The 25492-nt window shown below is 39.0% G+C and overlaps 2 protein-coding genes and 1 pseudogene across 3 annotated transcripts in view; 2 read left to right on the top strand and 1 right to left on the bottom strand.

Moving 5' to 3' along the window:
• Positions 1–25492, top strand: part of LOC311204219 (nischarin-like) — a 246789-nt pseudogene that overhangs the window by 80326 nt on the left and 140971 nt on the right. The gene's annotated exons all lie outside the window — the stretch shown is intronic.
• The window catches only part of LOC311204224 (nischarin-like), a gene marked incomplete at both ends in the record, with an annotated part of 166007 nt that overhangs the window by 73656 nt on the left and 66859 nt on the right, over positions 1–25492 (top strand). The window lies entirely within an intron of this gene.
• The window catches only part of LOC311204218 (nischarin-like), a gene marked incomplete at both ends in the record, with an annotated part of 31244 nt that continues 24669 nt past the window's right edge, over positions 18918–25492 (bottom strand). The window contains 4 exon segments of the mRNA XM_084280674.1: positions 18918–18985; positions 21728–21881; positions 23739–23913; positions 24316–25490. Of these exon segments, the coding sequence (XP_084136800.1) occupies positions 18918–18985; positions 21728–21881; positions 23739–23913; positions 24316–25490 (1572 nt within the window).

A 25492-nucleotide genomic window follows, 5' to 3' on the forward strand; every position in this document is an offset into this window, starting at 1 on the left:
CTAGAAGAAGAGGAATTACAACATGGAGAAATAGTTTTTATAGATGGGTCATCTCGAATAATAGAAGGTAAACGATTGTCTGGATATGCCATCGTTAAGTTGGAAAAAGGTGAATTTAAGATAATAGAATCAGGCCCCCTGAGTGCCAGCTGGTCGGCTCAAGCCTGTGAACTGTATGCATTATGGAAAGCATTAGTGTCACTGAAGGGAAAGGATGGAACTATATATACGGACTCACGCTATGCGTTCGGAGTAGTACAAACCTTTGGGAAAATATGGGAGGAAAGAGGATTTATTAATTCACAGGGAAAAGAACTGATACACCCGGAATTAATTCGGCGAGTTCTGGGGGCGTTGAAAATGCCGAATAAAATAGCAGTTGTACATATAAAGGGACACCAGCGAGGTACAAGTTATCAAGTTAGAGGAAATAATGCAGCCGATATAGAAGGAAAACGAGTGGCAGGCAATTATAATACGATTTTAATTATGCAACAAGTACCTGTTAATAAAAATTTAAGTTTTGAATCTATAGAAAAGGAAAAACTAAAACAAATGGGAGCTAAGGAACAGGATGGTAAGTATATATTACCAGATGGAAGAGAAGTCTTGCCGAAGGGCATAGCACATATTTTCAAAAATACACAGTAAAACACACTGGGGAATGCAGGCGTTAGTTGATCATTTCAGTCAACGGTTTGCCTGTATAGGTGTATATAACATAGCAAAAACAGTAACGGCAGCCTGTGAGACCTGTCAAAAGGTTAATCGAAACAACATGAGACAAAAACCTCTTGGAGGACGTTCCCCAGCATATAGACCTTTCTCACACATACAAGTGGATTTTACTGAACTACCCAGGGTAGGGCGTTACAAATATTTATTAGTAATGGTGGATCATTTAACACATTATGTTGAGGCTTTTCCCACCTCCAAAGCAACTGCTAACCAAGTTACTAAGGTATTACTTGAACACATCGTACCTCGATATGGAGTACCTGATGTAATCGACTCGGACAGAGGAACACATTTTGTGTCAAAAATTGTTAGAAATCTAACAGAAAACTTGGGTATTAAGTGGGAATACCATACTCCATGGCATCCACAAAGTTCGGGAAAAGTTGAAAGGATGAATGGAGAAATCAAAACTATTTTGACTAAATTAATGATAGAAACCAGATTATCATGGACTAAGTGCCTACCCATGGCACTATTAATTCTCAGAACCAGGCCCCGAGCAGATATAGGAATATCAGCGTTTGAAATGGTATATGGAATGTCCTATAGAATTGAAAGTCCACAAACAAATGTTTTAATTCGAGATCGTGTGATTAATGAATATGTTTCACAATTAGCAGAACATCGCAACAAACTTTGGGAACGTGGACTGATTGTGCAACGACCCCCGTTGGACTTAAAAATTCACAATTTTAAACCTGGGGACTGGATATTGGTTAAAACGTGGAAAGAAGAAACCCTAAAACCCCATTGGGAGGGACCTTATCTTGTTTTGCTTACAACAGAAACAGCTGTCCGGACTGCTGAGCGTGGATGGACTCATGCCAGTCGCATTAAAGGCCCAGTGACAAGACCCCACTGGAAAATAATCAGTACTCCAGGTGACACCAAGATAACCCTGAAAAGATAACGTGATGATAAAGACTTTATTTGATTATTTTGCTGCACTACCTTTTGGTATAAAGTGCATGTTGTCATTTATATTTGCTATAATTATTTCTTTTTTGTCTATTACATCTGGAAAAACACAAAGTGTGCAAAAGGAAAACTGTTAGACCCATGCAACCACATAATATTGAATTTAGAGAATATGTTGATATAAGTAATACATGTACCTTTGACGTAAAAAATTAAGTGTAATAATTAAAACTGTAATTGTTATCCATTTGCTTGTTTTAGGTGCAAGGTATGCCAAGATAAATGGTGGGCACACTGTGGATATGGATACCCGCCAATAGGGGTTTGTACACAGTGTTGGAAAATTCAAAGAACACTCACTGAGTGGAAACTAAAACAATTAGAGCTAACACAAGAAATTGTACGAGAATCTCGTGAGTGGTGGGAAATTTTTACCAAAAGAATAAACCCTCAATACTATTGTTACCATTCCAACGAGCCAGTCCCCTTTGTAGCTGATATCTTGGCTATAAAGTGCAGAAGGGAAGTAATAACGGTGTCTTGTTTTGCCCCATTAGTTAAAGCTGCAAAGTGGGAAGCCTATATAAATAGGAAAAAAAGCCCAGATCAGCTGTTCTCCTGAAGAATTCCCTTGCTGCCGAGAAGATGGTACCCCCCGTGGCTCGAAGCAACCGAGTCGACGGGCGAGGCAGAGGAGGAACAAACTGTGGAGAAAAGAACCAGAACAATGGGACGCAAAAACAGCAATGGCCGAACTTCCCCAGGACTGGTAAAAGTATACTTAAATTAGCCAAATTAACAGACACCCTTTTTCCTGGTATACCGTTAATCTTGTTATTAATAATAACTCAAGCAAATGGAAATCCTCATCAACCATTTAAGTGGGTCCTGCGTCACCTTTCCAGTGACAAGGCACTCCACAAAACTACCACACCGGGTAATCCATTTTTTGAATTTAAACTAAAGGACATATTTCCTTCACAACTAGGATTTCCCAAATTTGGTGATCAATCATTGTATCAAACTTATTGGTGTCCTGGTTCAACTGTTCTCCTTGGTTAACTACCCTTTTATCAACTATAGCAGGACCACTCATCCTGCTAATATTAGGTTTGACATTTGGACCATGTATCTTTAACAAACTAATTACCATTGTAAAAGGACGCTTAGAAGCAGCACATTTAATGCTTATTAGAACACAATATGAATCATCACCTGAAGAATCAGGCGACGAGAAATTAGAATGGGCCAAAAAGGAATTAAAAAAGGTTCAATGAACAAGAATAAAGAAAAAGAAAAAGGGGGGATTGTAGTGAATGGGTTAATATTTTGTTCATTGAAACAAAGTATGAATGACAGGAAAACACTTAGCTTCTAATATTAGTTCTAATATCAGGGAGGTTGCTGACTTACATCTCGAAACCCGTCACAACATCTGCTGACACATTTCAAAATCGGTCACCACATCTTAGTTTGTAAAAAATAACTGTGAGGAATTATGGACCAAGATATTGTTTATTAAGGCTTATGCCAGCAGCTACCAAAAATGTGCAATTGCTTATGCAAGCTACCAGACACTGCTTGTCCAGGATAAGGTAACAATTGCTTACACAAACTAAACCTGCTTGTCCAGGATAAGATAACCACAATTGCTTACACAAACTAAACCAGATACCGCTTGTACAAGATAACCAGATGTCCAGGAGCCACAGATAGGACAAAGGAGGAAGACTTCTTACTCCGGCCTCAAAGACCACCCAGAGGCAGAAAACGACCCCCTAACAACAACTGAAGCATACGCACAGTACCTCCACTACTTCATGAACACGGAAGTAAAAAATATATAAAAAGGGACTGTTTGAACTGATCAGCACGGCAGTTGGCAGAGCGCAGACTCTCCTGCCGTCCAGCGCTGTCTTTGCTCATATTCTACTTGCTATAATTAATAAAATTCTAATTGGATTATGATCCATTGTAGTCTCAATTTATAACACTATATGTATCTCTTACTAGTTAGCTATTTCAATGAACATGAATATTGATTTCATTGTTTCAAATGCTGCACAAAGAGTTTTCAAATTAAAGGAAAAAAAAACCTAAAGAGATGTGACTGGTAGCCAGGAAATCCTTCTTTATGGTCCTCCCATTCACTACCTCCTTCTTCAGTTTTTAATGAAACTGATTTTGCCACATTTTGGCGATCACAAATGCATAAATATATGAGTGAAACAACAATAATTTATTAATAAAGCTAAATCATCAACACAGATTTGGAGCATCTAAAATGTGGGGATGGCAGTCTTCACATCAGCTCCATTCCTTTGAAGCTTTCATTTTAATTGGAGAACTAACCTTCAAGATTACACTAGTAATTTTATAGCTGTAGTCACAATATGCTTAAACATTGATTTTTATAATCCTTCATCAAGAAGGGAGTAAAATAACAGAAATGTTGGCTAATTAGGACACACTTTCCACACATTTTTGTACAGGACAGTTGATATTTTTCACAGCTTTTACTAAATATTTAGATGTTGGATGATTCTGAAACAGGCCTGTGGATGAACAGAACCATGAAGTTGTTGACAGCTTTGGCTTCTTGTTTGCTATACTGTTGTGTCCTGGTTGCAGGTTAACTCCTTGTTAGCATGGACACCTGCTAATGCTTGTGCAGTTTTCTGGGTATCTCTTCTGGGGCACAGCTGGGTTTCTACTTTCTGACACGGTAAAAAAATATCTCTCTGCCTCTGTAAGGCCAGAAATCATCATCCAAAACTGTACTGACACATGAAGTTAAGAAAAGACACTTGTGCTCCTATCCTATGAATGGATGTACCATTTCTGAAATGTCTGGTTATCTTGGATTGAGATAAATTTAGTATTTCTGATATATATGTACTCTCATATAGCCCTAGTGCAAAAAAAGTTCAAGTACGTTATGTGATGACAGATGCACCCTCATTGTCAGTTGACTACTTCACAGGTATTTGTGGCTCTAGGTTTGAAAAAATTGTCCTGGCCCTTAACTAATATAACAGTTTAGCATAATAGTTCTCAAAGATTTTTTTTTCCATGTGGTCTGCAATTACCTAAAAAGTACTATCTCAGGGATCCCCTGTTCTCTTGTTAATAACATTTCTCTAAATTACTTGCAAAACCTGCTTACATAGGAGAAAAAAAAAAAGGGAAACAATTTTATTCTCCTTTATTTTTCACTCCTGCTTAATCCCATGTAGAATCAAATACTAAGGCATTGGAGAAATTAACCTTTTAGCCCAACTTTGCAGCAGAATTTTGCACTTAAAGAAACAGAAGCATGCTTATGTGACTGGTCATGGTAGTTTGAAGATGGTGATACCAATGATATGGATATTTTTAAAAAGTCTTTAATAGTATTTTTTTTCATACATTAAAAAAATAAAGCTTGAACAATCTTGAAAATTAAGTATGATCCAATCACTAGCAATGGTTTTGTGTGATGATGCTCCTTTGTTTTTTTTCCCCCATGGTTTGAAATCTTTGCAATAAATCTGAGCAGCTTCTTGAAATCCCTATGCCTGCCTTGTAACAGTGAAGCTGCAGTTGGCCCATTAGTCAGCCTGAGTGGGGTAAAAGCTGAATTATACTTCCCTGAAATATCTATGAGGGAAACATCATGGTTCAGGGATGCTTGTGGGATTGGTGTATTAAGAGATTCCTGTCATGATAATTCTCTTTCTGGGAAGAGTGGGAATTCCTATGGCTGTAAAGGCAACAAAGCTATTCTTAGCCCTTGGCAATCTCTCATTAGCTACAGGTATCTACTGCCTAAAGTGATGGACAGGAGGAGGTGGCTAACACCCCCCTGCCCCTTTGCCATCACTCCCATATTAATAGGGGTCAGATTGAACTGTACCATATAGCATATCTGACCTGTGGAACAGCCCTGGTAAGTGCTGGTTTTGGAGAAAATTGTGACATGCTTCAGCTACCAGAAGTAAAACTGCAAAATTTGATTCCTAGCTCATTTAGAAACTTTTCCTGGCTTTGGCAAGTTTGTTGTTGTTCTCTTAACTGGGAAATGAGACTAGTGTGGTACTAAGAATATGATTTTTTTTTAATATTCTGTAATGAAATATCTACTCAAAATATATGGATTGATATTAATTCATGCATATTTATGTATGTATCAACATATTTCAAATAAATAAAATTATGAAAAAACCCACTGGACTGGTTGCAGCAGCTTTTCAGGATGTGTATTTGCTTTAAGTATGGCAGGCATTGTTTTCTCCTGTGAATTTTAAACAGAGTTGAAATAACTAGACCTCTGGAAATTATCTTTCAGAGTGTATGTGGGAGGGGAGATGATCATTTAAGTAACGGAAGAAAATGGCCAATATTTTGTAATGAAAGCTTTGAGCCACCCTCTGGGGAAGACAGGTTGCCTTTTGGGTGAGTGACTTTACCTGCCAGTCATACAGATGATTCAATAAGTGATGCCTCTCCCTGAACCCCAAGCCATGTGCTGATCTTAATTTGGTGCCTGGTCAAATCAGAAACATAAAACTCAATCTGTCTCTAAAAAGAGCTGACTGTAGAGAGGAAGGAATGACTAAAATGTAAGGGAGGAGGAAAAGTTTGTGCTTGAAAGGGCCTCAACATTTAAATGTTAACAAGAAGATACCAAAACCAGGAGAAAAACCTATAGGAAACAATCCAATAGCTATAAAATGACAGGTCCCAACTCCCCAACAATCAGATGCTACCAGGTAATTAAATATTTTATATATAGAAATAAACCATATTTTTATTTTATAGGTATATACTGTGTAGGGCTCTGTAGCATGTCCCTCTGATCTAAAGTTTAGTCAGATATAAGGCAGTGAAATTAAAGTCACAGCAAAGCTGATACATTAAACTGAAAAGGTCAGAGGGCTGATTTATAATTGATATGAGATTTCTTGCTGGTTTTGGTCTTCAGAATTTAACTAAGAACTTCTGTCTGAAGAGTCAGAATAGATTTTAAAAAGTATTTTGAAAACCCCTGGAGGTTTTGGAGTGTTTATTTTGGGGGGGGTGAGCAGGGAAGGGGTCTGTTTGTTTTGGGTTCTGTTTTGGTTTGGGCTGTTTGTTTGCTGGGGTATTGTTTTTCCACAAAAGAGAGAAAAGAAACAATCTAGGATTGTTTTACACTGAAAATATGCTATTAATTTGGAAAATGACAATAGATTAATATGCTTTTGAGTATTACAATGAGATGAATAAAGGTGGCTTATGAGGGAAGTGAAGTCTGTTATAGACTGTGAGTAACAGAGAGCTGATTTTGGTGGTCTGAGTTATTCTGCTTGAAAGCTCAAGGCAGCTTCCAGAGGATTTGGGAGTGCAGCAGTAATGTACTCCAATATACATTTTTGAAATGCTCTTTATCTGATGGGCTAGTCAATCCTAATACTTGGGCAATTAAAGAGGAATGAAACTGGTCTACTCTCTGGTTCACTTCTTGAAATAACAGCAAATGAAGGATTCTTTGTCTCCATCTCTCTCCAAGAGTACAGTCCAAACTGGACTCTAATCCAGTCTATTGGAACACTATTTTACAGGACTGGTTCAGCACACCTTAAGACCTTCTTTGACTTTTTTTTTCCATTGATGGAAATTGTAGTGGCTTTAAATATTTCAAGCCTGTTGAGGTTCATGGGACTATGGTAGTTCAGGACAAAGGAAGCCTCTCTATGGATATGGATTTGTCTGAACTCAACTGTCCTGAACATTTCAGTAACATTGTATATAGGAGGACTGGAGCGAGTGCAAGTGTGAGAACTGAATTTGTAATGGAACATGCAAATCATCTGATTTTATTTTGCACTGGATTGAGAACTCTACCAAGGTAAGCAGGATGGTATGATAATGCCTTGACATGTGGTACCAGGTTTATGTGAGATCTGGTACAGCATCACTCTGCCAAGTCATGCATCTCCTTTATGTGATGATGCATCCTTGTAGGCTACAGATGGGAACCAAAGTTCAGTTGCCTTCTTATGTATTCACAATCAAGTTCATCTATACATGTATTAAATTTCACAACATTTTAAGATCCAAAGTACAGATACTCCACCTTCTCTGACATCGAGCTATATCAGTTTTCTATAAACAAGTAAGATTATACTTAATGATATCAATACAACAAAGCTGAAAGGAAGCAAAAGCAACATATTGCACCTCAAAATAGAAATAATAGAACTCATTGAGTATATGATATTAAAATTGGGATATATGAAATAAATTTACCATTGTTCTTTAATGTCGTTAACCTATAATAATTAATGCCACTTTACTAAAATAGTAACAGTTACCTAATACACAAGCTTATACCATTGTTCAGAGTAGAGATGCACAAATGGCATTAGCATATGCTATGAAGGAAGCCTCTATATTAAGCTTCAGGGACGCTTTGCTTTTCCAGAACTAAAACCAGGATTACACATAGACATGAACTTAAAATGTAATATAATGAAGGAGACTTGGATAAATCATCCCAAGCGTTTGGCCCCGTCCACTACAGCAATGTTCTTGGTTTTTAGCAACAAATATCCTTTACCTAAATGTGGCAACACTGCAATTTTATAGCAGTTCATTTTTGGCAATTAGTACTCTTTTTTGGCGTTAATGTTTCCTAAGGTCCTGTTGATTTCTTTTCAGAGAGAGGCAAATCCATGTTTTCTCTATATTAAAAAATGTGGAAAGGAACAAGTTGGGAAAAGAGAAATCTCCCAAAAGCACAATTTCCAGTCAATGATTATAGTTCATATTTAAAGAAAAGATCATATGGAAAAACCTAATTTAAGGGAATGAAAGATAATTGTGAAGATGAATAACACATTAGACAAGAAGAGGAATCACAAAGGATGACAGATTCAAAAGGACTGATGTCTTCATAGCCTTCTCCAAGGATGCAGAGCAAGACCAGTTGTAATTTGCTGACTCTCAGGGTGGCAGAGGAGCAGCTTTTAAAGTTGAAGAAGAGCTTAACAAGAAAGTATTAAGACAGAACTCTAATTTAACAGGATCTTCCTTTCTCAAACACGATTCATGTTCCTAATTAATGCAAATTAGAGTTGAACTCAGTACTATACAGCAATTACTTTTTTTGGCATTACAAAGAGAGTTCTATCTAAGTGCACATAAGGACATGCCTACTGTTTATGCATAATACTATGCTGAAAGGCAATTTTTTAATGTCAGTGTCAGCCCTGCCCTAAAAGTGATTTCAGAAGCTACACATCAGATTCCTTCTACAATCATATTGGTATAGATCTTACATAAGGGTATTAGTACATGAGAACACCCCAAACTGCTTTTTCCTTAACATGATTTGCATGTTCACGTAAATAAGATTTTAAGATTTCTGAGACTTGAAAAATCTGACAATCTGCTAGTGAAAATCACTCATCCATGGGTGAAAGTTGAGGTTCCTTCCTGTCAGTGTTGCGCTGATCCCGAGCTTAGATATCATACTTTAGCTTGATGGACCTTTCATTCTCAGGAAAGTACTTAACAGGTGACTGAAAATAGGATGCAGGCTCTCTCTTCACAAGCAGTCACATGGAGGTGGAAGTTACACCAAGAGATGTTTTAGTTCAATGCAAGAAATACGTTTTTTTACAATGATTTACTTGACCAACCTTCCCAGGGACGTGTCAGAGTCCTCATAACTGGAGGCTTTCAAGATGCAAAAGGAACATCCATCTCCATGCCAATCCGGTTATGATGATGAGATACTTGGTAGATAGAGGTGAGAGGCTCCCTGAATCAGCCACAAATCAGTAGGCTCAAGCTGGTCAGTACTACTGGGGTGCTGTCACACAGCTTGTGTTTGAGACAGATCAATCATGCCAGTCTGCAAAAGAGCACACAGACACGTCCTCTGAGCCCTTACAATATGCTTGAGTGGAAGAGAACTGTATGCTTCAAGGTTGCAGAAGACACAGGCAAGGCATGTTACATGGGATCGTTAAGGATGGGCCTAGGAGAGCTTCATGGAATTAAAGAGATAAAACTAGGGAGAAATAGGAAGACCTGTCAGAATTTAATCTATTATTTAGTATTATTTCTACCTTTATTCTAAATGAAGTAAAAGAACAGCACAAAGCACAAGGAATAAAGTAAAAGCAACAAGGTTTCCACAGCTAGTTTAAGACAGAGTGCGTTATGAGTTCTGCCCCCTGCCAAGAAACCAAAATTATATATTGATGTACACATCCTTGCTTTTGCAGGAGTAGGATTCTGATGAGCATAAAACATCAGTAGCAGTGAACTGTGTAGGCAGGATGACAGTGTGTCATTTTTGAATTCTTGGTAAACAACTACAGATGCTGACCTCTTGTATACATGAAAATAAATCCCCGTGTCTAAGGTATAGAGGAATCCTTCCTGTGGAAGCAGAACTGGTCTCATCACGTAGTAACATCAATATTTTGAAAAAGTTAAATTACTTTTTGATTTACAAGATGAGAGGCCAAAAAGGAATCTCACAAACCGTTACTTTTTCAGAAGCTATAGCTCAGAAATAGTCAAGTGGAATGTTTTTTTAATTTCTATTAATTCCACATTGAATCCTGTACATCCAATTTTAGCCTAGCACATTTTTACAGCTGAATGTACAGCTGGGACCTCTGGAAATAAGAGCTTTTATTATGGAAATGCTGGCATAGTTTTAGCTAGGGTCGGCACACGTAGCCTACTGTAATGTGCTTTAAAACTTGAGATGGAGACCAGAAGTCTGAGGCTTAACAGTAGCAAACCCTGTATGCCTGAAACACAAGCCTCCCCAAAAATGTCATGCAAGACTGCTGCTCCTGGCATAACTCTCATTGAGTTAAAAGGTCAAAATGAACCTCATTGTGCTTGTTTAAAAAGTAGATGGTAACAGGAAATGTATTGATTTGCAGATACAAATAAAAATTTTCAGAATGAGAAGATGTTGAAGAGCATAACAAGTCACACCTGGGTACATATGAAACTATGTGATTGGTTAAAGAAAATTTAGGTGTGTTAAAATGGGTAAATGCTAATATTTTGAAACTGCTGATTTGGTTACTGACCAAAGATTCCTCAGCCAAAAAAAAAAAAAAAAAAAAAAGAAAAAGAGTAGTGGAATGTCAAAGCACTTTAATTTATTTGTCTGCATAATTTTATACTAACAGGTGAGACAGTCTGGCCAGGATGAGACGATGGACTGATACTGCAGCAAATGATCTGAGAAAATGAGTTCTCTTTGGCAAGGTTCATAAGGCAGTTGTAGAAATGCCTGATCATCTCATTAATGTGGGTTTAAAACGAGAGTTCAGGATTACGAGTATAAAAAGTGTTGATTATCAGATAAATGGAGTCAGATGGACAATGACGTCCCTTCTCATTTTTACTGTGTTTAATGGCAAGTGACTTTGCACACATTTTCTACATATGAATACAGTCCTTTCATTTTCTATCCTTTCTTATTTCTCACTTTATTCCTTATCTTCCTATTTCTCATTCACCTTCTCCTACGCTTCTCAGCTCAATACAGCTGTTCATTATGTCTCCCTCCCCCGGTCATTTCACACAGGATAAATTGACACTCTGAGCTCTGCGTTAGTCTGCCATCTCCAGATGCACAAACGCTTGCCTAGCTGGGGCTGGGTAACTAGTAACACACTAGTGCTGGTGTGGACGTGGTCTAAATCTAGGAGGATAATCCTTGATCTCTCCCACAGCTGTTACTGGAGGAGAAATGCATTTTCTTGCAATTCTGACGATGGTGGTTTCAAGTGATTACTGCACAGAGCTGTGGAGTGTCTGTTTCCAACTCAGGCATTTGAATAAAGGAATAATGAGAATAAATGCAGAATAGATTTTGGGGAATGCTTTCATGTATACTAAGCGAGGTGTTTGGTCTGAGAAACCTGTCACCCATCCTAAATGTTTCTTGGACATCACCTAAACTTCATTAATTTATCTTTACCTTTTTTCTATCCAAGTTTTATCCAATTCTTTAAGACATTTATGATTTCCATGCAGGGAAATTCAGGTCCTTTGGATTGTCCCAATGCTTCCCTTCTTTTATCTCTCTCTTTGCTCTTTCTTGTTTTAGTTGCTTGTTTATTCATTCCTTCCTTTTTTAGCTATGTAGAAAAAAGTAGTTCAGCTTTTATCCACAAAATAAAATTTCAGATGTAAGGGTACAAACGATTGTTACCAATTTCTTGCTAATAATAGAATCAGAATTCCATGGTTCATTAGAACCATGGAAAAAGAAGTTGTCCAGAATATCAAAATGATTGAGCAGTTCTTTTTATGGCATAGAAGATTTTCTGTATTTATTGTGGTCTGATATGTGTCTTCCTAAAAAACACATTTTGAATGAACTCATGACCTGCACTATTCAATGTTTTTGGCCTAACAGTGTGAATCTCTTCTGGTTTATTCTCCTCTCCTTAAATCTGAAACAAACCACGGCTGAATAATTGAACAGGGCTCTAATCAACCTGATTGACTTGAGATGTCCCTGCTCATTGCAGAGGGATTAGACCAGATGATATTCAGAGGTCACTTCCAACCCAAACTATTCTATGATTCATCAGTTGTGATCCTACTTTGGATTTCTTTCTATCAGCTTTTGTAGTGTTTTCTTCTCCTAATTCCTAATTATTGAAGAAACTTTAAATTTCTACCTAATTTTCTGAAATTATTTAGGAATATGATTTCTCAAAACATTCTTAGAGAAAAATAAGCTGTAATTACTCAGCATTGTTTCTGTCTCTGTAAACTAAAGGTGCTGATGACTTTTTATCTTTTCCTCATCAAACTTATCTTCAGAGAGCAAATCACTAGAAGGCAGATGAAGTAAAAAACTCAAAAGTCATCAGTAGGCCTGACAACAGCCACAGCTCTGTCAACATTAGCTGTACTGCATGTAGAAGATTAATGCTGTACCACAGAGAACTTTTGGGTCCTCTGCACATGTTCATCCCATAGGGAGTACAGTATTAATTGGAACAGCAGTTGATAACCTTCATTTTCCTGGTACAATCTGTGATATAAAAATTCTACAGTTTTGTAGTTAAATTTCCCATTTTTCAAATCCCTGTCCTGGTTTCAGTCAGGATGGAGTTCACTTCATTTGTAGCAGCGGATGGAATGCTGTGTTTGAGAGTTAAAATGAAAACAGTGCTGATAACACCCTGATGTTTTTAGTTGTGGTCAAGCAGTCAAGGACTTTCTCAGCTCTTCATATTTCTCTATTAATGAGGAAGGAGGGGAGAAAGCCAGGACAGGTGACCCAAATTGGCCAAAGAGAGTATTCCATGACAATTACGTCCTGCTCAGTATAAAGGGGGGCTGATGGGAGGAGGAGCGGGGCGGCTCCAGGATGCGCGGTTTTGGGGGATGATCAGGTTCCGGGACGGCTCTGGGTGGCACGGCCTGAGCTGTGGGTTGGGTGAGACACTGCATTGGGTATCAACAGCTTCATATATTTTTGCTCTAAAGTCCTGTCAGCTTTGTTATATTTTATCTTTCTGCTCTTCTAGTAAATTCTCCTTATCCCAACCCACGGGCTTTTGGTTTCTTGGTTTTGGGTTGTTATTTGCCCCTTCCTTCTCCCTTCCCTTTCCTCACCCCCGCCACACACCTCTCCCCCTCCTCTTTTCCTTTAAAGAGCAGGCAGCTGCGTGGATCTCAGCTCTCAGCCGGGGTGAAACCACGACAATCCCTTCATCAGAACCACAGTTTCTGCTCTGAATTGATCAGTTTTGATTGGTTATCGTCAACAATGTAGAGATTTCTGCTTGCTCACAGTAGTTTACACCAACACATATAAGTATATATATGTTCTTCAGGCCTTGTTAACATGTCATTTAGAACTCACAAATATGCGTAATGTATTGCAGACATCATTTATGTTCAAATCTTAATCTTAAAGAAGTATAGATTTGCTTAATATTTTAAAATATCATTTATTATACACTGAATTTTACCTATGTTTTCCCAGTTTCAAAGTGCAGCACCTGTTGTAGGTACACTGTGGACTTGGAGGAGATACTGTTTTGAAAGGCTGTAGCAGATGAGCCTTCCTATGGGAGCATTTACACTCCCTTTTTGATCACTGCTTCCCAGAAACTTCTAGAAACTACAAAATGTATTTTAAAACTAAATCATTAGAAAATACTGATGTAAAACTGAAGGTCATAGTTGTGTACAAATTAGTGATAATGAAATCATCAAGTGTGCAGATTAGATGTTCAACAGTGGTAGTTGAACCCCAGTGAGCTCCAGAAGTAAAATAATGCACATTAAAGTGTTTGAATCAGCATGAACAAAAAATGGGTGGTCACTCTGGTACCCCTTAGCATAGATTCTCACTAGGCAATAGGTCAGCAGTAAAACAATTCCCAAGAAACCTCAACTTTCTAAATCAGAATTTTTTCACTAAGTGTATAAGATTAGTACAAGTTATACAGGTTTGCAAATAATGGATATGGGAAATTTATCATGTTTATATTATATCTGAGGAGAGGTGGACCAGCATAAATGTCATGAAGAATATATTCTGAAGTGAGAAATATTTTTAAATAGTGGATTTTTATACACACAGCATGAAAAGAAGTAAAATGGTATGAAACCAGATTTTATATATCTTGTTGTACAATGAGCCAGTAAAATCAATGGTATTTGGCAAATATGTGTGTATGTGTGCATGTGATTGGCTTAAATATATGTTCAGGTATTTGGGTGAGAAGCCTCGTTTGTGCTTGCCAAAAGCTACATAAATCCCAGCTCAGGTACAAGATGAAGATGGTGGAGCCAGTTTTTCCAAGCCAGAGAAGTTGGGTGCTTATTTTAGCCTGGAATGACTTCAAAAGTGACACTGCATCAGTACTAAAAGAATGCTAAAGCAATATAGCTAGAGTCAGCATCTCGTCGTGGTTATTCCCAGTTGAAAAGTGCACTGATAACAAAGAAAGGGAAAGTTACTGACCAATAACCAATTTCTTTTGAGCTATCTTGTACGCATATCTTGCTTTGCAAGTGATCATTTACTAAGGCTCTTGAAGTCAAGGACTTTCCCCCCCCCCCCTTCTTTTGCACTATCTAGAGAGATTACATATTTTCCAGTCTCTGTCCTCATTTCATTCTCAGACATGAAAGACATGCCTGCAGTAAGACCTTCCCTTAGCTATCAACTGCATATTTCTCCAACATAAAGAGACTTCCAGAGAAAACACAGGGAGATCTGGAAGTGAATGCATGAATCTCAGAAGAATCCCAAGCACTGTTAAATATCCCTTTCTTATTTGAGTGTTTGCTTCATGAACATTCATGCACTCTTGTGTGTTTGTAGGAAGATGTTTAGACTCTCCGGTAAAGACTGGCTTAACTTCTGGACATTCATTCATAGAATTAGTCTGAGGTTTAGAAACTACTCTCCTGGCTGCTGATATTCATTCATTTCCTTTTGAAGGTAGTGAGCAAGATACTTCACTGGATATATGCAGGTCTATAGATTTTGAATGATTGCACATCCCTGTTGAATCAATAATCCACAATTAATGTTTCATGTTCCTCAAGAATTCAGGAAATCAGATAGAAGTTTAAACCCAGTTCTTATTTATTTAGAATCTAATTTATCATATATGAACTCAGTTCCAATATTTTCTTTCACAGCCATTAAGAAAAACAAATACCCACATAGGTAAGAACTGAGACGGAATCAAATCTTTTAACCATTTTAATGTATCCAGTTTGGTATCTTTAAATGTAAATATATTTACATATATATTTGTTGCACAAATGATAAGGACTTGTTCTTTTAGTTAATTGAGAAGTATTTATCACTCATTTTGTCTTATATGAATTGTGTTCAGTAATTCCATAGAAATGTTTCCTACAATTTCAAGCTTCTGAGCAGTTTTTAAATAATTATAATTTGATTAAGCCATCACCTTGGCATATTCCTTCCCTAACTGGAATCCTCTGCTCTCAATGACATTGGGCAGGGATACAAGAGAGAACATTTACTCATAGGTTAATAAAAAACCTCAAGATCTGACATTTTGTGAACTATCAACTTCAAAAATTGTTTTATGACATTGGGAATGCAGTAGTTACACTTGGCTTCAGACTAGTTCAAATATTAGACCTTAATATGACAGTATCGCTAACTTTTTTTAGGTTTCTCAAGATGTTCCTAAAATTCATACTTACACGTATGGTCTTCACACAATACACATAACATTTTATTTTGTTTAAATTCAGACTCCCTGTAGCCTGGTTCCAAAGACCCAATGCCTGTTTGCAGCTGGAGTGCATTACGTGGTTCCATCTTCTACTTCAGTTTAATATAAAAAACCCCTGTTACAAAAATCCAGTTTAAACTTTCTAGGAAGTCTTCACAATGCCAAACAAAACACAGTAAATGGGAAACTTCCTTAAATTACATTGATACTTCTGTCTCAAAGACTGTTTAGGTACACACAATGTAACTCTGCAGAGTGAATTCACATGAATTTTAGTCCATTATGCATATATTAGTCTGATTCATGCATTTCTGTAGCTTCTAGGGTAAGAAGCTATTTAAAGCTTAGTTTTCTGGAAAAGGGTTTGTTTTTTCTCAGCTAGCCACATTTCTCTGTATCTATGTGTTTCACTACGCTGTGGTACAGTATAGGGTGAAGGTTAAGCCCTAAAAGTTACTGAAATGCATTGTGTCAGTGACAGAATACTCTCGTTACTAGAAACTAGGCACTTTATTTTGTTGCCTTTATTTCAGGCAGTGTGAAACTTGGGGTTTTGAGTTGCTGTTAAAAGCTACACAAATTCTTTTAATTAAATAATTATTTTGCTGATAGTATCCAATCTGATGTATGGCTGAAAGTTTAGCTGCTATTCAGGGTTGAAGCCATTTTGTCCTTAGTGTTAACCTAGTTTTCATAATTTTTTCACTGTGGTAGAGTTAGCTCAATGAGAGGAGAATATCTGTGACAAGTAGACAGTATTCCAGATTACAGATCAAATCTGATTAGCTCAGAGTAATTACTTTGAAATATTTTTTGGGTTTTATCCATTTGGAACAGGTTTTCCTTTGATTTAGACTTATTATTCATAAATAGAAAAAAGATGGGTTTACTTGAAACAGGCTTTGCTTAAGACTAAAATCTAAACTGGAAGATCTAATAATTTATTGGAAGTGCTCACTGCACTTCCTTTGTCAGTGATTGGCAGCATCGCTTTTTTTCCACCCTACCCCCATTATTTGAAAATTAATTTCATTAAATATTGTGTGCATTCCTTTCATTTACAATGACATAAAAAATTGACTTATGTTTTCAGAATTTATCTTAAATTTTAAATGTTTCTGAGACTTCAGTACTTGATTCAGTTGGCCACCGACACCCTTCTCTTGCCATTTGAGATGCCCCAGAACATCTCACATCCTATACAGTGATTGATTCAGAACTTAGGAGTAGAAGCCAGGTAGAAGCATCACCTAACAATTTTCTTTTTAAATATATGTTAAGCATTTAATGCAATATTAAACAAAAAGAAAACCTGCTAATTTCTCAGAATAACTTGGCTTTCACAAAAGGAAAGGAATAGCGGTGATAGATCGATTCGACAAGGAATGAGTGCTCTACTTCCACTAAAAATTAACAAGAACTAAGGAACATTTTTCTGTGCTTGCAGAGTTGAAATTTTTCAGTTTTGGGAAAAAATCTCTGGGTTTACTGTCATTTATGTGAAACTTAACAAACAAAAGTGTTCAAATCACTATTGAAATTTCTTGGGTTTAGCCAATTGAAATTCTAAGTTTAAATCAAATTTATATAAAAGTTAACCAAAAATATATAAATGACCCCAAGAAAGGCTAAAAAGAGTTTCACAACTATGAAAACTTTCTTTAGTAAGTTTATCTTCCAGAACTACTTTAATAAATTTCTGTCCTCCTGACATATCATCTTTGGAAGAAATAAAAAAGAAATAAAAAAGAAGAAATTCAAACAAGCTTTCCCATAATGCAAAGTCCTCTAGGAAACGATATTGATGAAATTTACAGGTTTATTACTTTTGTGTTTTCTTTACCTGAAAATACTGATAATGGAAATAAGATTTGCCTTGTGAAACTATGTGAGATTTTCCTGTAATTCTACTTTTTGAGACAGTGTTGTGTTATTCATACACAATTAGTAAAGAATAGTTGATGTTTCACTATTTCCTGCTGGTGTAAATTTTCATATGTCTGATGGTGTCATTAAGATGTCAGTTTTCATCTGTTGAGTGTTTGCACAGTATCCACCTACCATTTGGTAACATATGAGCAGACTTCAGGGTTTTTACAGAGCTTTAGTGAGATTAAAGAGAGTTCAGTTACAGGAGATTCCCTCATTTGGAACAGTAAAACAGGTCATAGTACAACTACACTGTCTAGATTTTAATGTGTTGAACATTTGTCTACCATTACTTAGCTTATCCCTTTGATATTCATCATTTTTACTGTGTTTTCTTTCTTGAAAAAAGTTACATTAATTTTATGACCTTTTGGAAATGTGGCAGTAATAATACTTGAAATGATGCCACCAAAATATAGTAATGGTTTGATTAGTGTGGAAATTCCATTTATTTTTAGTTCCTTTCTTCTAGAAATATTAAAGTCGTATGTGCATAAACTTTGCATAAATCTAAGTTAAGCTGCCAGCAGTGATTGTCATAATGTAGCTGTAAATACCATCAGATGCATATTCAGTCTATTTATATATTTATTTATTTATTTTAAATAAGCAACGTGCACTGTTTTCAAAGCAGAGCCCTTAACATTTAGGTGTAAAGAATTCAAATAACTGGGTGAGCTAAGTATATTCTGAAAATATGTTTGACAATAATGGCTTGTAACAGCTTGGTTTTCTCACTTCTTACTTATAAGGGAATTATAGAAGTTATTTGTTATCAAGGTGTTATTTTAACACTACTGTTATTGAAGCTGAATAGAAGTTCTATAAACTGCTTGCAATTGGCTAGTTTTGCAGCCGTAATAAATATAAGTTCGAAAAAGGTTCTTTTTAAAGACAGGATCTTTACTAAATTGATAAGTAGGAATTCTAAGTCTTAGCGTGCTGTTTGGGATGTTGATAAATTGTAACTTAAAATCACAGTAACAAAGCCTCAGGTACATTTGGAGAGCTTTATGTACCAAAACAAACAATCAGAAAAGACCTAAAGTCAAACTCATCAATCAGAGCGGTGATGGTCTAGCGGAGGTGGTTTACGTAAAAGTCATGGTCAGAGAGGGGATGTCGAATCGCCTCAAAGCAAAGTCCTTACAAAGAGAAGTCAAGTCATGTTTGAGCAGTTCTGGAACCCATTCTGATAAACATCTGAGGGCCCATTGAAGGGGAACACAGGCACAGAGATACAATGCATATTCTATATACAGACACGTATACATATACATGTACAGACTGATTTGCACTGGAAGGTCCACGGGTATATTGCAGAATTTGGACCAGCAGTGGCATAAAATCCTGAGATAAACTCTGACAGCATTTTAAGTCCTTGCAAACGTTCTCTTCACTAACAAACACAAACCAAGCACCAGAAACAAAAAATTCAGATGCAGTTCTGAATTTGACCTTTTCTGTCCATGTAACAGTTTTTGAAAACTATCTTTGTATCATTCTTATCAAGGAGCTGATAAGAATTTCATCTTCAAGTCCAGTTAAAAGCAATTTTGCTCTCCATTTAAGTCATTTGGATGAACAAAGGCTGCAGCTTTGGACTCCTAAAACGTGAACTTTTGGACTGCTAAGCTCAGTGGGAAAGATATAATATTCCTTTGAACACAATATTAACTGTTTTCCTTTTTCCTCAATAATTTAATGAAGTTCTTGTATCTGGCATAATGTAGCCAGTATTTTAAGCAGTCTTTGTGCACAAAGGGCAGTGGCACTATCACAGCACAGAGCAGGAATGCTTTGCAGGATGTTTCCAGATAGTGGAAAACGGTTCCAATGCTCCTAAGGAGAATGCTATGTTAAAGAGTGAATCAAAAAGATGTAAACATGCTTCTCTTCTTCACATGATTCTCACTAGCATTTCCATGCAGGAGCAAACATCCCTGTGGTGAATATTTACTTATCTTCCTTTTCCATATGAAATATTTGTCTGCCCTTGGCCTTGCCTTCATCTTGGGGCAGGATTTTGTTCAGCAAAACAAAAAAGATAAGATAATATTCATCTCTTCTTGGCAACAGCAGCAAAGCTAGCCAAAAAATGCATTCATCTTTGTCCACATGGCAGTAGCAAGAACAAAGCATATTTATGGTTTTTTCCTATGTATGATAATAAGCCCCAGATAAAAAGTGTATTTCTTTGTCCCTGAATCTAGCAATGGCAAGGACAAAAATTACACAAACCCCAGTGTTGCTTGCAGTAGGCAGCAATGAAGGAAATGTTTTCACTAATTTGAAAATAAAATAATGAGCAAGACCTTATTTGATGTTTTGGTTAGAAGACCACATAGTATTTAGGGGTTTATTAACCATATAATTCCGCTAATATCCAATATTCAACTCAGGCCTCAATATTATATAAATGACTTTGAACTTCATGCCTCCAATTTATAAGATAAAATATACAAACAACCATGAGACCTCCAAAAAGTTAACTCAAATTATATTGGAGTCAAGATTTCTTTACTGTTTCATAATCTGTCTTTGCCATGTTGCTTCTGATTGTGGCCACCGACTTGACCTGCTGTCACTCAGACAGTCTTCAGACTGTCTGGGGGTGTTTTTTATCATTTTAATCACAGGGCATTATCGAAAATATTTGAGTGTAGATGAAAATGAAATGTTTTGTGGATTGTATCAGCTGACCATATTGTAATTGTAAGAGGTTCTAGGAAATTTTAGTTTTCCCTAAAATATCATAGTTTTTCAGATAGTAATGTTTATTTTAATTGTACTTGTAATTCTTTCTTCATCAGTGGAAAGACTTCAAGACAAAATCACCATGCACCCACAGTTACAGATTTTTTTGTTTTTACAGGATTGTAAAACAGCCTCGGGTCAGCTTTCAGAACTTTGAACCACAACATTCCTATCCAAAAGGTTGTCCCACCTTAGGGGTGGCTTTCCTTACCATGACAAAGCACTAAACCAGGAACAAATTCACATCTCTAATGAACAAGAGGCCAGGCACAGAGAGCTGAAACAAAGCATCATCAAGCCCAGATTCATTTTCCCAACAAACTCCCTAGCAAACCTCTTTAAACCCAACACAAATGGCATCGTGGCCGGGAAGATTTTATCTCCAGCCCATTCATAACAAATCAAACCAGACTCCACAATGACCTGTGAGCAACCCAGGAAAGAGGCCCACAGTGCACAGAAAAAACCCCACAGCCACAAAGTCAGAAGGACGTTATGCAATTAAAAGATTTATAAAGACACCAGGGTGTGCGAGATGTTTCAAGCAAGTTTCCTTGGGCTGCCACTCAGGACCCAGCGACCTGGATTATACAGACTCCCCGTGACCGGCTGTCACACCACTTCCCCTACAGCCAGCAGCATGTCCAGCACCTGCAAAGCTGTGAAGATGTAGCTCGTTGCTGTTGCCTCCCTACGGATACGGTATTACTGGGCTCATCTGCACACACCTGGGTAAGAAAGACAGCCAGCTGTACACTGTAACCCCTTGAGTAACGTGGCATCTTAGATTGTAGAAAGATATTTTCATTGTCAGGCTCGGCCTGAGCTGTGGGTTGGGTGAGACACTGCATTGGGTAGCAACAGTTTCATAGAAGAGCCTCCCTACCCTCAGGCAGATCAACACTTCCTCCCAGTTTAGTGTCATCTGCAAACTGACTGAGGGAGCATCCAATCCCTTCATCCAGGTCATTGACTGGGCCTGAAGCCCTGGGCATCACGCATGTGCTCCATGACAGCTCCTAAGATGACCCTCTCCAAGGTCTTCCCCGGGACTGAGGTCAGACTGAAGACAAACCCACAGGCGGGGATCAGGTTGGTAACCCTAGTAAGGGATTAACCAGCTCTCTTACCTGACTGACGCTCATCAGCATGAACAAATGAATCATCCAACAGAAAGGGAATAGCTTTTGCTGAGAGAAGCACACAGGCCATCACTTCCATACTGGGAGTCTTGTACAGCAGAACTGAGGACCACATGAGCTGTCTCAACTCTTCATTTTCCACCTAAGACAGAAAGCAGATGCTGCAAGTTACTTGCACACTTTGATAATCCAGGCAGCTTTATCATCATAGGCTACTAGAGAAACAGTTTCAACAGCTGGAGCATCTAAAGATGCTGTGGTCAAAGAGCAGAAGCTCACCTCGAGGCAGTTAAATGCAGCACAGCTTTGAGGTGCACACAATGGAACTCCACTGTTTGTGTAAAACCATATTTTCCTGTCATGGTCAAGTTCTTCCTCATTTTCTGCCCAAAACTACAAGTAGGAGCTAGCACACAGTAAAGACTTGGCACAAAAGACACTGCAGACAAAATTGATCAGTGAGCAGTGCCAACAAGTCTGCTGAGCCTTCAGATGCTACCGAGGGGCTGGATTTAATGACCTTAAGAGACCTTAAGAGACAGCAACAGCACCTCTTGCTGTTACAGCTGCTGTCCAGGGAGGCATCTGCCCAGCTTGATGAGTTTACTGTGAATCCTCAAGTGAGTCACCTTTCTTTATCAGCATCCCTTGATGTCAAAAGAGAAGCACAGCTTACCATTTGTGCTCACTGAAGATTTGGAAGTGAGGGATGTGAACAGAGTGTCTCTCTCAAGTTGCTTTTCAATTGAGATTTGTACTCAGAGCACAATGATTTATCAAAGTGCCACACTCTGAGGTTAGGGTATTATTTGTATTTTTAAATTTGGTGTTCCCCACACAGACTGTACATCAAGTTAGGTTTACCTCCTCCTGTTTCTGGAGTTCCTACAGCCAAGTACATACTCGTACATCTGTACTGCACAAAGGCGCCACCTACTGATTTAGTGAGATCCCATCACAAAGTAATTCCACTCCAGTCATTTTCACAGCATCACAGGGGCTGGAAGGGACCCCCAGAGCCCATGGGGTCCAACCCCCTGCCAAAGCAGCTCCCCAGCTCATATTGCACAGGGCGGCGTCCAGACAGGGCTGGAATCTCTCCAGAGATGGAGACTCCACACCCCTGGGCAGCCTGTCCCAGGGCTCCCTCACCCTCACTGGGGAAAAGTTCTTCCCCATGTTGCTGTGGAACTTCCTGTGCTCCAACTTGCAGCCATTGCCCCTTGTCCTGTTCCCACAGACACTGAAAAGGGGCTGCCCATTTCCCCCTGCATCCCATCCTTCAGCTATTGATAAACATTCATAAGGTCCCCCCTTAGTCTTCTCTTCTCCAGGCTGAACTGCCCCAGCTCACTCAGCCTTTCCTCACAGGGGAGATGCTCCAGGCCCTTCATCATCTCCATAGCCTCCTCTGGACTCTCTCCAGGAGATCCCTGGCTTATTTTATCCCAGGGAGCCCAGAACTGGACACAGTACTCCAGGTGGGGCCTGACCAGGGCAGAGCAGAGGGGCAGGATCCCCTCCTGTGACCTGCTGGCCACACTCCTCTTGATGCGCCCCAGGATCCCATTGTCTCTCTCAGCCCCCAGGGCACACTGCTGGCTCATGGCCACCCTGTCACCCACCAGGACCCCCAGGTCCTTCTCCGCAGAGCTCCTCTCCAGCAGGTCACCCCCAGCCTGTACTGATACAATTTTATTTCATTTTGACCCTTGAAAGGGGAAAAAAAAGGAAGTGGAGTTATCATTCCTGCTGGACACACACTAATGTCCTTCCTGTTCTGCCTCGAGGAGCCTGAGAGGTGCCCGGCGGGATCCCCGTCGCTGCAGCGAGGAACCCAGCACGCAGTCACACAAACCAGTTTGTGATAGAAACCCTTCCAGGTTTGGCAGAGCCTGACCCTTGGGTTTAAGCCCTTTGGGACAGCCCTTTGAAAAACACTGTCTAGCCCTGAGAGGCCACAAGGCATCTTTTTATACACCTGGGCTGGGGGTAGTACCTCTGCTACGCTGCCATGGAAAAACTCCAGCAGGGCATTTCCTTTCAGCCCAGCCACGTGCTGCAGAGACACAGAAACAGGAAGGTGAACAGCAATCTGGTTATCTTCTGTCATCTTCTGCGTGAGAAATTCAGATGGATAGAAAGATGACAGCATCAGATGAGGCTTGCAAAAGCTGGAAGAGATCCAGAAAACACACAAAATTTAAGGAACTACACAGCCCTTCCCCTACAAAAATTAATACTTTCATTCAGAAATCAGGAATGGGCAGCTTCTACTCTGAATAGTTTGCTCTAAATGGTTTCTCTTGAGCATATCTATCAATCTGGCATGACCTCAGCCTGGGAGCATGGGAAAGGCAGGTCTCCTTCCATAAGAAAACACATGTTGCAACTATAAACCAAACCAGAAACAAAACAGGTAGACAGCTACGGCCCAGGATAACCCTCCACACACACCACAGGCCAACAGAATGATGAAGCACGTTGCCAACACTGCAGGCCCAAACCCATTCCCAGTGACAGCTGAAAACTCACCAGCAAGGCCACACTGGCTTCAGCAGAGCTTCTGTGGGAACCGTTCCCTTGCTGACTGACCATGCCTGTCTGCCTCCACCATGGGGTTCCGTACAGCGTCTGCTTTGCCTGAAGCTTTGACAACAATAATAGTCTTAACATCCTGCAGGAGCCTCTGCAAAAGACTGTAGATTCTGAGGAAGTGGAATTTCTCATGAGGTAGAACAAACACTGCTTTAACACATCTGTATCCAACAAGCAACTCCAGCACGTGGCCATCCAGAAAGGAACCCTTCTGCTGGATGGAGCCATGAGTCGGATGCAGCACCAGTGATGCTAACGGCATCCTAGTCAGCTTAAATACACTTCTCCACTCTTCTGTGCCTCCCCATTTACCTGGCAGCAAACTGAAATCCACCTTTACTAGGTACAAATGCTGGCGTGTTAGAAATATCCAACAGGGATGGACCACACAGGGACCCTGGGCAGAAGCCTTAGACACTGAAGAATAAAGTGCAGGACACAAAACGGGTTTTGACCAGTCCTTGTTACTACCAGCTGACTCTGCTTGGTGCAGGAGTTCCTGGACACAGGTTTTCTTCCCATAAACAAGGTATGTTGGGAAACAACCTTTTATTTCCACATCATCTGCTGAAATGCAATTCAATTCCCTAAGCTGGCAGAGAAACTCTGGGAGGTTTGCTGGTCCACAGTACAACACGGAGCTTCCTAACACTGACGTGTAGTGTTGAGAGCAACGCATGTGTAAACAGGAATAAAAGTCTTGCAGGTTCTGGGGGTCTGAAACAACAAACAAGCAGTTGTCACCATTTGTCAGCTTCAGGGTTAAACAGATTTCTGGCAGGAGAAAGCCAAGTTCCAGAAGATCAGTATATGGAAAAGACAGCACCAGCTTCAAGGCAGAAGGGATGTGCTGGCAATTTCCTCTCAATTCCTGACAAGGCATCTCAAACACAGCTGGCAGATCTTCAGTCAAAACCAAACAGGAAGCAAACTGCTTGAGGCCTTTACGAATGTGAATAGAGAAACTCCAGAGAATTTTGACTATTGCAACACTCTCCACTGCTCCCTGGTCAGAGGGCCGAGGATCTGAAGTAGTGCTGAACTCAGGAGTCTCATCTCCTTCGTGAAGCCCCATTTCAAAAGAGCCATCTTCTTTGTCTGTGGTCTTGGTGTCACCCAGAGGGCTCCCTTTCTCCTCTGTAAAGCAGGAGGGGG

The sequence above is a fragment of the Gallinula chloropus genome (genome assembly GCF_964237585.1).
Source record: "Gallinula chloropus genome assembly, contig: HAP1_SCAFFOLD_40, whole genome shotgun sequence".
NCBI lineage: Eukaryota > Metazoa > Chordata > Aves > Gruiformes > Rallidae > Gallinula > Gallinula chloropus.